Source organism: Euprymna scolopes, chromosome 1 (genome assembly GCF_053919585.1).
Source record: "Euprymna scolopes isolate OS-2025 chromosome 1, ASM5391958v1, whole genome shotgun sequence".
NCBI lineage: Eukaryota > Metazoa > Mollusca > Cephalopoda > Sepiida > Sepiolidae > Euprymna > Euprymna scolopes.
This window is the reverse complement of record NC_136482.1, coordinates 11,290,053-11,303,175: the sequence shown is the minus strand read 5'-3', so window position 1 is coordinate 11,303,175 and position 13,123 is coordinate 11,290,053. Positions and strand designations below refer to the sequence as shown.

The window sequence follows — 13,123 nt, the reverse complement described above, 5'->3', positions numbered from 1 at the left end:
AAAAAAATACACACACACACACACACATATATATATATATATATATATATATATATATATATATATATATATATATATAAAACAAACGTTTATATTCCAAATTTTAATTCATTCCTTTAAGTATGTGGACATTAACAATTCTTGACAACACCTGTTTTTTAACGCAACTATCGATCCTAAAAAAAAAAAACAAATAAAATACACACGGGCATGGTTACAAAATCCAAAAATTGAAAGAGAATTTGCAATTGATTTTTATTTTTTTATGACGTCATAATTTTTTTATTTATTTGTTATATGCTCCGTAATTACATAGGGCTCCATAAATTAATGGATTGGTATAAATTAAATGTAAATATAATAAAAAAAAGATATATTTCCACAGAATATATATATATATATATATATATATATATATATATATATATATATATATATATATATATATATTCCATAATAAAAGATCGCAAATTTTTTAATCGGACTACTGTTCTAATCTTGAGTACGATTTTCCCAACGTTACGGTCAATGTAACCTCCGACCTTCTTCAGGTGTTTCTTCTCGCACTCTGTAATTTAGACAGAATTTCGAGCAGAACTCTTTATTTACTTCACGGGGGTAGCGTGCTCTTTTTCCGTCAGTCATGACTGGATAATGTTCCTAAGTAATTCGCAAATGTATTTTTTCGGTCGCCCACACTGAGGATTGAATCTTCAACCTTCAGGGGAATATCAATTTTACAATTGATTTCTCCCAGTACTCTAACACCTGCGCTACGGATCCTTGCGAAAAATTCTAGTACAAATTTCAGGAGCCTTATACCTATTTTTATTTCTAGCTATAAATATCATCATTTATTACTAATTATTACTATAGATTAATGTATATCTATCTCTATACTTATTACTTATATATATATTTATGTTTTTTACTTATTACTTGTATATATTATCTATTGTTTATAATTACTGGTTCCCATATCATATTAAAGTCTATACTAGGTCTACTCCGCAGTTGGTTATTCCCCAGCATTTTTGCTGCTTCTTTTAGTCGTCTTACTCTCCACCGTTCTTCTGTCTATCTGTCCCGTGGGGAGGCATTGTAAATAGGTATAATTTTTACTTTGTCCCATAATGGTAGATGGCTTTCCCTTTCCTTCCAAATATGGCCAGCTATACCTGACTTTTCAGTCTCTCCGCGTACTACAGCCTTTTGGTTTCCTTGGAACCCTATTTTCAATGGACAACACGTTTCACCTTTGTATAGTTTTCCACATTTACATGGAATTTTATATACACAGTTCTGATTTTTTCTGTAGGGGCTTGACTCTCACAAGCTGTTTCCGGAAAGTTGAACCACTCCTAAATACTGTCCTAATGTCATATGGATTACATATTCGCTGAAGATTTTCAAACAAGCCCTTCATATATGGTATACAAACTGTGGTGAGTTTCTGAGTGGAATCCTTTTGTGTTTGGTCCAGATTTCTTGGAGCTGATGTCATGCTCTCTGGATAGTTGTTTCGGTGGAGGGTTTCTCTTAAACTGTTAATTTCGTCTTGATATGCACTGATACATTAGGAACTCTTTCCAGTCATGGCTGACAGAACAAGAGCACGCTGCCCCCATAAAGTAAATAAAGGGTTTCGCTCGAAATTCCGTCCAAATTTCCGAGTTCGACTGAAACATTCCCGAATTCCTGAAGACGGTCGAAGTTTACATCGACCGAAACGTTGTGAAAATCACACTCAAGATGAGAACAGTAGTCCGATGAATTCTACGAATATCCAATCCTCATCTTAAAAATTCAGAAACGTTTATTTGTGTTTATGTGATTTTTGTAAAACATGTCAGAGAATCCACAGAAAATCTAAAAGCGTATTCGTATGTAAAATTAACCGCAACAGAACGTTGTTTCAGAATACTTAAATTCATTCATAATTAAGCTATCAGTGTATAAATTACTTAAACCTTTTTATATATATAATATTTTTATGAAATCTAAACTACATGATAACATTTTCCGGGAAAAGCAATGTTAGTAATCCCAAAATGCCAATCTTTTCTAATCTAAGAAAGCTTTAAAACTTTAAAAATATCTCGAAATTTTGTGAAATTTCTATCATACTTAGAAAATTCCTCGGAGGACACAATATATATTTTCCCGAATATCTAGATAACTACCGGATATTTAAGTGCATTTACCGCTTAATAATCCATGCAACATCGAATAAGTAATATCTGATTTTTGTACTTTGCATTTATCAACTGGATTTCCGTGATGTTGCTCAGACACTATCGCCAGTGTACATACACCGCCGATCAAATTTTAAAACGCTGGGAAACAAAAATAGCAACATTTATCGGATATTAATTTCAATAAAAAATGTAAACGAAATAAAATAAAGTAGAGCAATAACTTACTGTAAATTTCATGAAATTAAAAAAAAATTGTTTTCAATAAATTTACACATATTTTGCCATTTTTATTTTCAAGAGAATTTTCAAGAAAAAATGATTTTTTGTAAGTTTTTAATGCTTATTGTTAGAAAAACTTTTGAATCTCTGTTTATCTATTTATCTATTTTCATTTTTTACAAAACTTGTGAAAGAAGTTTTGAGAAAATTTCTAACATTATTTTATGGTTCGTATTAGAGTTTGGGGTTGGACTGATTAAATTTGTGCGCGATTAAAAACTAAATTTTTTTCTACCAATTTCCTAAAAGTCGTCTGTTATGCTTTTTATTGGTTAAGCTCGTTTGTTATCGCCTTTTCATTGGCTGATCAGTTTGATCAGCACTCCGAATATTCCGGCCGTTTACGTCAGTTGTCGGTCGAGCCACAGCTAAATTTTACAGAAAATCTGTGTCGCTAAATGTAGATGCACCCTGGGTTTAATGAAAACTAGAATGCACTAACTTAAAGAGGTTTCGAACATTTCAGATTCTTCCGACTATTTTACTGGGATGAAACAGAAGAAATAAGCAGTAAAAAAGAAGATATATTATTATGCTCGTAACATTATGTTATTTTCTGTCAATGGCGATCCTCATGACTTCTTTTGTTACGCCGGGTATTCTTACAGGCACCAAACAATCTGACAATTTATTTAACTCCCTCGAGCACTTTTCCCGTCTAATAATACAAAAACTACAGTAACAGTTACATATATGTATACTCTCAATGCGATATCGTATTAAGCTTTTTTTTGGTTCTCATGTCTTTCCGCACAGGTTTTCTCTGTTTAGAACGTGTAATTTTAAACATAATTTATTACTTTAATTCTTCCAAAACACATTATATAGTCACTGATATACAAGGGGCTTCTTTATTCGGGAACCAGATTTATAAAGGCATTTTAAGTAGGGGCTTGTATAGAAAGATATTTGTTTGCTATGCATTTAAATTTCTACCTGTTCGTAATCTCGGAGAAACGAGGAGCAAGGACGGGATTTTAAAGATGAGTAAAGAAGCTACTAGTTTACAAAGTTTCCTGGGATGTAAGCAAAGAAGTGGTGGAATTTTGCTTCTAATCGCATTGATCGGAGGTATTTAGTTTTATCTTAAGTGCAATAAGAATAGCTTACAGCAGATTTACTTACCTGATAAGTAAGTTTTTGAGTACAAATTGATGGATCCGAATCATTGCGTACAAATCCATTCGTCGTAGACATCCGTTCCTGAAAATGTTTGATTCCCTTTAAATGTGGCAGGTCAGAATCCCAAGCAGTAGCATCCAGCGGAGTTATACCTTGCTGAAAATTAAAGAATAATTACGATAATACGTAGTGCATATATATATATATATATATATATATATATATATATATATATATATATATATATATATATATATATATGTGTGTGTGTGTGTGTGTGTGTGCGTGTGCGTGTATTTAGGTAGCATTTTTTCTCTTAGATATATTTCATTAAATAAAATTAATTCTATTTCCGACTCCAATATCCGAATAATAGTCGACACTTCCGGCATGAACTCGCTGATGTAATCACCATATTTATCATAAGTCCGAGTACTTTTCAATCTTTCTGGATTCATTGAAACAAACAACATAGCAGGATAAGAAAATACTAAACATCTATATTTCCCCCAAGCATCTAGCCTTGATGGAGTGGGGACTAATACTTTCTGCTCTGGTTTCAAATGATCGTAAAATAACAGCGAAGGGAGACTTGATTCCAAATATTTCTTATATGTTATATCTCCCCTTTTTTGAAAAATAAATAATCAAGTATGAAATAAATGTGATATTTACTTTTTGTATGAAAACCAAATCAAGGAGATATAACATATGAGAAATATTTGGAATCAAGTCTCCCTTCGCTATTATTTTTGATCATTTGAATCCATAGCAGTAAGTTTTAGTCTCCTCTCTATCAAAGTCAGAGGTTTGGGGGAAATAAAATATTTTATAATTCATATGCAAAATTAGGAAAACATATGATTAGTATTGAAACATTTTCTTCTTGCCATATATATATATATATAAAGATATATATATATATATATATATATATATATATATATATATATATATATATATATAGTAATTTATAAAATATATATGGCGATTAAGCTACCCTGAATATTCGGCGTTTCATCCACTCTAGGATTCCTCAGGCTCAGTGTAGCTTAATCGCCATATATATTTTATAAATTACTAACTAGCTCTACCTACGTATTGAGCACTTTTGAAATAAATACTTTACGTTTACGTATAAATCTATACTTTCGTATATTAATAAATAAATCTATATTTTCGTATATTAATTTTATGTGAGTAAATGAAGAAGTTATATATATATATATATATTTAATACAACCCAATTTTATTCCTTGTTCCTATTTATAACAATATTTGACGAAACCTCCTTATATTGACTCCCTGTGACGTGGAAGACTTGATACTTTCATTGTAAGCTTTGCTTTCGTATAAGCTGCATCGCCGAAAAAGGTCTCTAGTTACAAAAAAAAACAAAAAACTAGTTGACCGAAACATGCTCATTACTGAGTAGCAACATATAACTGCTTATGTGAAAACAAACGTATATATATATATATATATATATATATGTTTGTGGAAATGAACAAACCAAGTTATATAATGATCAACGTTTGCACAATTTTAAAACTACATCGGGATGTTTGAATTGAAGGAAATTAAATACCAGTACAATATTTTAAAATATACTTATGAAAAGTATATTTTAAAATATTGTACTGTATTTTATTTTCTTTAATTTAATCATTCCAATGAAGTCTGAAAAAAAAAACGAAACGTTATTGAGCATATAACTTGGTTTGTTGCTTTTTATCTTTCTGTCTCCCCGGAACAATATATATATATATATATATATATATATATATATATATATATATATATATATATATATGCGATTGCTTATGACTTTGCATGTAGAAACTGATGAAGAATGAACAATTAAATGTAGTTGAATTAAGTATTGATTATAAATCACGCACATCTCTCTCTCACACACGCGGGAATTTTTGAAAACTGAATAAGGAAAATGAAAACAAAAATAAAAAGACAGAACAGGAAAGTAAAAATAAAACAACGGTGAAAATTGACAACGCAAACAGCATGAACTTGATTTATGATGATCTATTAGAAGAGCATAATACATATATATATATATATATATATATATATATATATGAAAATAATGGAAATAGTATTTTCTATATATATATATATATATATATGTGGGGGGAATATATATATATGTATATATATATATATATATATATATATATATATATATATATATACATATTACATCGCCATACACATGGTCACATAAACAATATTACAAACTGATTTACAATTAAAAGATAGTGATAACATCTATAGCGTAAAGCTCCTTTACAAAGCATTTTCGATGTATCTGAATACGTTACTTTTTCTGGGTTCCGAGTGACCTCATTTAGAGGGGGGGGGGAAATTTCACCACCGTTATTGAGGAAGATGATAATATAATTGATCCACATTTCACCCATTATGATCTAATTGCTATTTGATCGATTTTGTTACTTATAAAACCCACATTTTCTTACTTATAAAGAAGACATAAATCTTCGTAACTTTAATTTCATAACAGTAAAAAAGAAATAATTCTATATAATCAATGTAAAAACATGATTTTCTATACATTTATTTCTCCATAAATACTTTCCGGTTAATAAAAAATATGTCTGTAATATTAGGTCTTCTTTAATGGGCTATTTTTTTCCAGAAAAAATGATATCTAAATAATATCTATTCACGCAATAACATATTAAATAGTTAAAATTAAAAAAAAAATCTATTCGCATCAAATATCAATATGCCAGACAGGTTTGAAAATCTGGTACGATAAACGTTTCGTCTAGTATTATTGTTACGATGTGACGATGAACTACTCTATTACCGCATTACATGGGCTTTTCCAAATAGTTAGTACAGAGTGTCCTAGGCGTCCATCAATGTTTGCACTTTTTTTTTTAAATTCAATTTTCACCCCAAACAAGGCACAGTGCCACTTTGAAGCAGGGGGCTACTATTAGGGACTTAATTAGCGGGGTCATTATGAAGGGAGAAGAGTAGAAAGATGTTTGTTAACATTACACTTGAACTTCTGCATATCATTGCAGTTGGGAAAGCAGAATCCCGCAAGGGAGTTCCAAAGACCCGCAGTTCTGGGGAAGAAACTATTGGAGTAAAAGGCTTTCTTGCACCTAGGGATTTCTACTGTAAAGGGATGAGACTTAGTAGCTTGTCGGGTTTGTCGGGGGTAGTTACGTCGGGGAGGTACAAGTGTTTGTAGTTCGTCAGAGCATTCACCATTAAAGTATTTGTAGAACAGGCAGAGGGATGCAACATCTCGTCGATGGGACAGAGGTTGAAGCCTAGATGACAGTTCAGGACCTATCAGGTTGGCGACTCTCTTTTGAACCCTGTCCAGGAGTGAGAGACAAGCAGCAGATGCACCAGCCCAGATGTGACAACAGTACTCCATACATGGGCGAATGGTTGCCTTATAGAGGTATAGGATACTGTCAGGCGTAAGTAGTTTTCTAGCACGGTAGAGGGAGCCAACCTTCCTTGCAGCAGCCTTGGCAATGCTCTCAATGTATTTATTCCAGTTCATATTCCCTGTAAACGTTAGGCCGAGGAGTTTAAAAGAAGTACTTTCAGGCAATGTGTTCTTGGCCATTGCTATTGGTGGTAGAGAAGGTTTCTTGTAGTTATTGAAGGAAACAAGCTTAGTCTTAGCAGCATTGAATGTGACCATCCATTTTTGTCCCCATTCCACTACAGATTGGAGGTCATCCTCTAGTGTTTCTGCCATTTCCTTGGATATGTGTTCATTTGTTTTCCCCTCATATTTGTTATAGAGAGTGGTGTCATCGGCAAATATACCCATCTCCGAAACAATTTTATCAGGGAGGTCGTTTATGAATATCAGGAATAATAGAGGTCCAAGGATAGACCCCTGAGGTACTCCCGCATTTATGTCATATTGTTTAGATGTACGTCTGTCGAGGACAACTTTGATTTTTCTATTACTTAAGAAGGATTTAATTACATTATGAATTCTTCCAGTGATTCCATATGATCTAATTTTCCTTAGAAGACCATCGTGCCATACCCTGTCAAAAGCCTTAGATATATCAAGGGCCACCGCTCTACCCTCCCCTGTTTAATCCAATGAACGGTATATACGTTCAGAAACTACAGTTAAGATATCTGCTGTTGAACGGGCTTGCCTGAATCCATTTTGTTTGTCAGTCAGGAGTTTAGCAGCTGTTAGGTGCTGGACTAGGGCTTGATTTACTAAGGACTCAAATATTTTGGTGAAAAGCGGGAGGAGGCTAATGGGGCGATAATTTAGTGGGTCAGTTCTTTCACCAGAATTCTTGAAGACTGGTACCACAGAGGCGGGTTTCCAGCAGTCGGGAAAACTAGATTCGTTAAGGCTTTTATTGTAAAGTTTGGACAGAACTGGAGCAACCTCGGCAGAGCATTTTTTTAATAGCACAGCCGGGATGAGATCTGGTCCACATGCTTTTAAGGTGTCTAGGTTTTTTATAATAGCATGTACCTGAGAAGGGGTGATTTTCAAATCGTCAAGTGTGGCGTCTGTTTATAACCAAATATCAGGAGCAGAGTTATATATATATATATATATATATATATATATATATATATATATATATATATATATATAAATATATATAATTATCTTAATTATCATTAGGTATATATATATATATATATATATATATATATATATATATATATATATATATATATATAATTATCTTAATTATCATTAGGTCTTCAAGATTATAGAGAGGGAGATTCGAACCTATGTTCACAACATTGGCGACAAGGTAGTCGGTATACAGTAAAGAAATCCGGATTTCTTCGTTCAGAATACTCACTGTATAAAACACTCACAACAAAAACTTGGATTATGCATAATAATAGCAAAAATTGAATTATTAATAATAACATATGTAAGTAATTATAAATATATATGTGTATCATTTTTTTTAAATTGTGCAAGTATATATATATATATGTATATATATATGTATATATATATATATATAAACTTGTGATATGTATTTCAACATTTTTCATAGTGCTAAAATTTATAAAATAAATATATATATACAGTGTGTAATGATAATATTGCCGTTTTAGAAAAGACAGAATTGATTCTATTTTCGTTTGATGTTGCAAACCATCTACTAATTGGCAAAATGTGTACAAATTCCAAAGGCGATAGGAGCCTTCTACCATGTCTGAAAGTAACACAATGCAAGCGAGATCGGTGATGCACTGCTGTACAACTAATGCTCTCTACCGGTCCAAATTATAACAACAGAACCAGCACACTTAAAATACATCACTGGATTGCCACGACTAATAGGAACGTGCCCAGGATGATGAAAATAAAGTTTCCGGCAACGGTTATGGTCTTTCGTATGGTTTCAAATGAGGGTAACACTATGCAACCTCACATTTTTTAAAATCAGCTTTAAAGTCAACACCCTGGATGTACAGAAGTGTGGTGGCCGCTGGCAACCCTGCTGTGGCAGCAGGACTCTGTGCTGGCCCACAAGTTCAAAGAAACTACGGATTGGCTTCAGAAGGAGTGCTACGACTTTATACCCTTATTTCATTGCTCCATCTTCTTCTCTGAACCAGCTAGACTCCTTCGCTTGGCCATATGTTGAGAACATCACTAACATGACTGTTCTGGGATAGTTAACACCCCTATATCTATGATAAGATGGATTTGTCTTGCAAGACATTTCTGCCGTCGAGCAGAGAGTATGCACGTTCTCATCTCGATCGGGCTGCTCTAACGCTGCACCTTATTTAAATTGTTTTTAGTCAATGGAGTGGGAACCTTTCTACACTTAGACAATTTTATGTTTGCACACTTCCAGAGTGCCCCCTTTTGAGGGAGCTGGTTTTCTCCCACATTAAAAACGATCACATTTTGTTTTCGTGGGGAAACAAATAAATACCGAAAGCACACGCGTAGTTTAACCGCTCGCAGTGAACACCAGGACTCTTCCACCTTAATATTGTGACTCCCTAAACAGGATCACAATATTGGCGACATATGGATTCGAAAACGGATCCACAAGTATTTCCTTTGGATAAACAACTAACTTCTGTTCAACAAACTCGTATTTTTCTACCTTCTTTTTTAAAAGTTAAGATTAGCCCCACAAAGTTTTTGTTCAACGACGAAAAACGACCACACCTCGGAAAAGTTTATTTTTAAAAAAAGCCGTGAGTAGAAAAAATCTACAACGAATCTAAATCATCATAAATTCATTTCTAACTTTTAATTCATGCAAGTCATGCAATGTTTTCACATTTGAAATACATTATTTGTATTACCCTATAATTTCTCTTTATCCAAAAGCCTTTAGTCTTCAACTGTTCGTTGAAAGTGAACATTTTTAGTTTTAAATACACAAACAGGAAAAAAAGAAACTATTTTATTTTTTTTGCAGGCTAGTCGACTTTCGCTTATACAAATATCTTTATTACTCATCTACAAGAAGTCCATTTCGTTTTACCATATATATTTGAATTTTTTTTTTTTTACTGTGACCTAAAGATTTTATGTCAGTCTACATGATATTCGTTTTCTCGGTAAAACAACGAGAAAAAAACAGTATATTAACTGTACGAAGAGTCGAAACCGCATTTACTCCATTACGAGAATTCAGGACAATAACGTGAATACTCGACTGGACTTTTGCTACGAAAGTTTCAATTCGTTTTTATTATTCCAAATTCTTCTGGACTCAATACTTTGTATTTTTTTCTTATAATAAATTTTCTGTGTAAAATTGAACATTTTTCTGATAAAAACCACGTATAAGTGACTTTTTCCGTCGTGATAATAAATTTGGCATATCTTCTCCATAAAGTCGCAGTCTTTTTATCATTTCGTAGACCTAGATTTGTCTTGCAAGTCTATTTATTTAAATGGATCATCGAAGTTTTTAAAATCGATCATCGAATTGTGATGATTACGTTGTGGACCTTATCGAGTAAAATTTAATCGGATTCATTGGCTTTTGGGCTCATACGAATATCTCTTTGCACATAGGTGTGCATTTTATCCATTTAATAAGTATTTTTATTTTTATTTATTTATTTATTTTTTTGCATAATATAATCGAATCACAATTAGATTCCAGATTCTTTACGAATTCCTATTTAATTGCTTGGATGTTATGCTATAATATTGAAATGTTTTGTTTCTTTATATATTTTAATATTTTCAAATTTATATTTACTAGTGATGTATTTTTAATAAAATTAATCCTGAGGAAAAAACACCATTTTTGATGGATTAAAACATTGTAATTTATTTATTATATACACATACGTATCCATGGGTTGTTTAAGAAAATTGCCACCGCAACTGATTTCGCAATTTTAGTTTGCCAGTGCGCGTTTAAATGAGTAAGAAATTCCAGCATCTGTTTAAACCAGTTCCAATTTTCTGTTTGATGTATTTAACGTCACAAATACATAGCAGTTAGTGCGAGACCAATATATGTTAAGTAAATTATGCTCGAACGCATTCCGATAAGAGTGTGCACTACAGATTTATGAAAGTGCATTCTAAAAAGTGATGCAGAAATTAAAAAATCCACCCACACTAAGCTTTCGTTCAAAGCAAAAAAAAGGACATATATGCAAATTCCGTTGCAATAGACATGCGCACATCATTTATAATGTTGTTCATGGAATCCACGTCAAAAAATTGAAATAAATTTAAGCTAAAGTTAAGCATTAAACCTTTTTAGCCTCATTTGCTTAAACTAAACGGTTCTGTCATCCTTACATACAAAATTATAGAAAATAATTCGGGAAACCTCTATACTCTCGCAAACACACACACAAGTGCGAGAGAGGGAGAGAGAGAAACTGAAGAGAATTTGATATTTTTTTTTTTTACTAATAGTTTCCCTAGTATCGGATTTGTAAACCGACGGTACAGCTGTATTTCTGATCTTTAACATTATATATATATATATATATATATATATATATATATATATATATATATATATATAATTTTTAATTCAATTTACGCAAACAAAATTACCATAAGTAGCCATAATAAAGTTCAGTGTTAAAAGACATTGTCAAGCGACAATTAACCTTTGGTCTTACTCAGTACCAATCATTTAATGAAAATGAAAACCGAATTGAAAAATGTAGAAAAATAGAAAGGAAAGACAAAACCCATGCACAGATTTTTGAAGGGCTTTTGCTTAAAATCATGCGCCTAGATGCGTGTAATTATCTTCAGCAAGAAGCTGGTTTAATCAATTATGGTGAAGATATATTTCGTTGAGTGACAGGAAATAAAGAAGTAACTAAGTGCAGGCCAAATTTAAAATGGGTGGGGAGAAGCAACGAGGCGTTTTCCAACTGTCTACATTTGGTATCCAAAGAAACGCGTTAATATGTCCTTGAATTTTATTTGCTAAATTTCGTTAAAGATAATTTTGGTTAAATTTGTTGATAGAAACTTAGTTTGAAATAAAAATAAGTATTTTAATTTGAAAATAGGTTTTTCGGCATTTAGTAACCTCTACAGTGAAAGGATGCGATTTTGTTGCTATGCGGATTTATTTGGGGTGTGTAAGTCGAGGGAGAACAAATGCAATAAACTCATCATAGCATATTCCATTAAATGACTTGTAAAACAGACACCAGGATGCAACTTTGTGGCGATGGGACAGGGGGTAAAGCTTAGTTGGCAGTGTGATACCTATTAGATTAGACTCTTCTTTGAATTCTTTCTAAGAGGGAGGTGGCTATCGGTAGAGGCAGCAGCAGTGCTCTATGCATTGGCGAACATGTGGCTTTGTAGAGGTAAAGGATATATAACTTTTATTCCTCATTTTTCATTTAATATATATATATATATATATATATATATATATATATATATATATTAGAAATATTAAATTTAATATTGAAGACATATGGGATGTCAAAAATATCCAGAGTTACAGTAAAAATGGATAGATTAATAAATAGCCATGCACTTGAAGTGTGAAATTTAATGTGTTTGCTTGCTAGTTAAGGTGTGTAATCGTATAAACAAAATAAATGAAAGCTACTTCTTCCAAATTTGTACGTCTTCTACCGTTTCAATAACACATTCAGAATACACATGTAGCTATTTCTATATGCATAAAGGCATGAAAAATCTGGCATTCTGTTTGTCGAATGAAGAACAGTTTTTCTTTTGCGAAATTGTTAATTTCGAGAATCTTGCGGAGAATCTACGTGATAAACCTATCGAGAGATTCCAACACGATATTTTAGTGATGGAAAAACGTTTTAAGTGGAAAACGGAAGCTTAAAACGATTGCTTATTATTGCTGGAATATAAAAATGAAAAAATTAGGGGAGAAAAAGTTGTTTAAATTGACGATCTTGTTTTATTTATTATATATAGATAATGGATATCTTATGACAATTAATAATTATAATAATACAATATGATTAATAATGCTTACAAACGATGCCGAATCTAGGAA

The 13,123-nt window shown here is 32.1% G+C and overlaps 1 protein-coding gene across 1 annotated transcript in view; it reads right to left on the bottom strand.

The window, feature by feature from the left end:
• Positions 1-13,123, bottom strand: part of LOC145278789 (short transient receptor potential channel 7-like) — a 570,160-nt gene that overhangs the window by 49,693 nt on the left and 507,344 nt on the right. Inside the window, exon 14 of the mRNA XM_080130690.1 lies at positions 3,603-3,755. Within this exon, the coding sequence (XP_079986816.1) occupies positions 3,603-3,755 (153 nt within the window). The remainder of the gene's footprint in view (positions 1-3,602; positions 3,756-13,123) is intronic.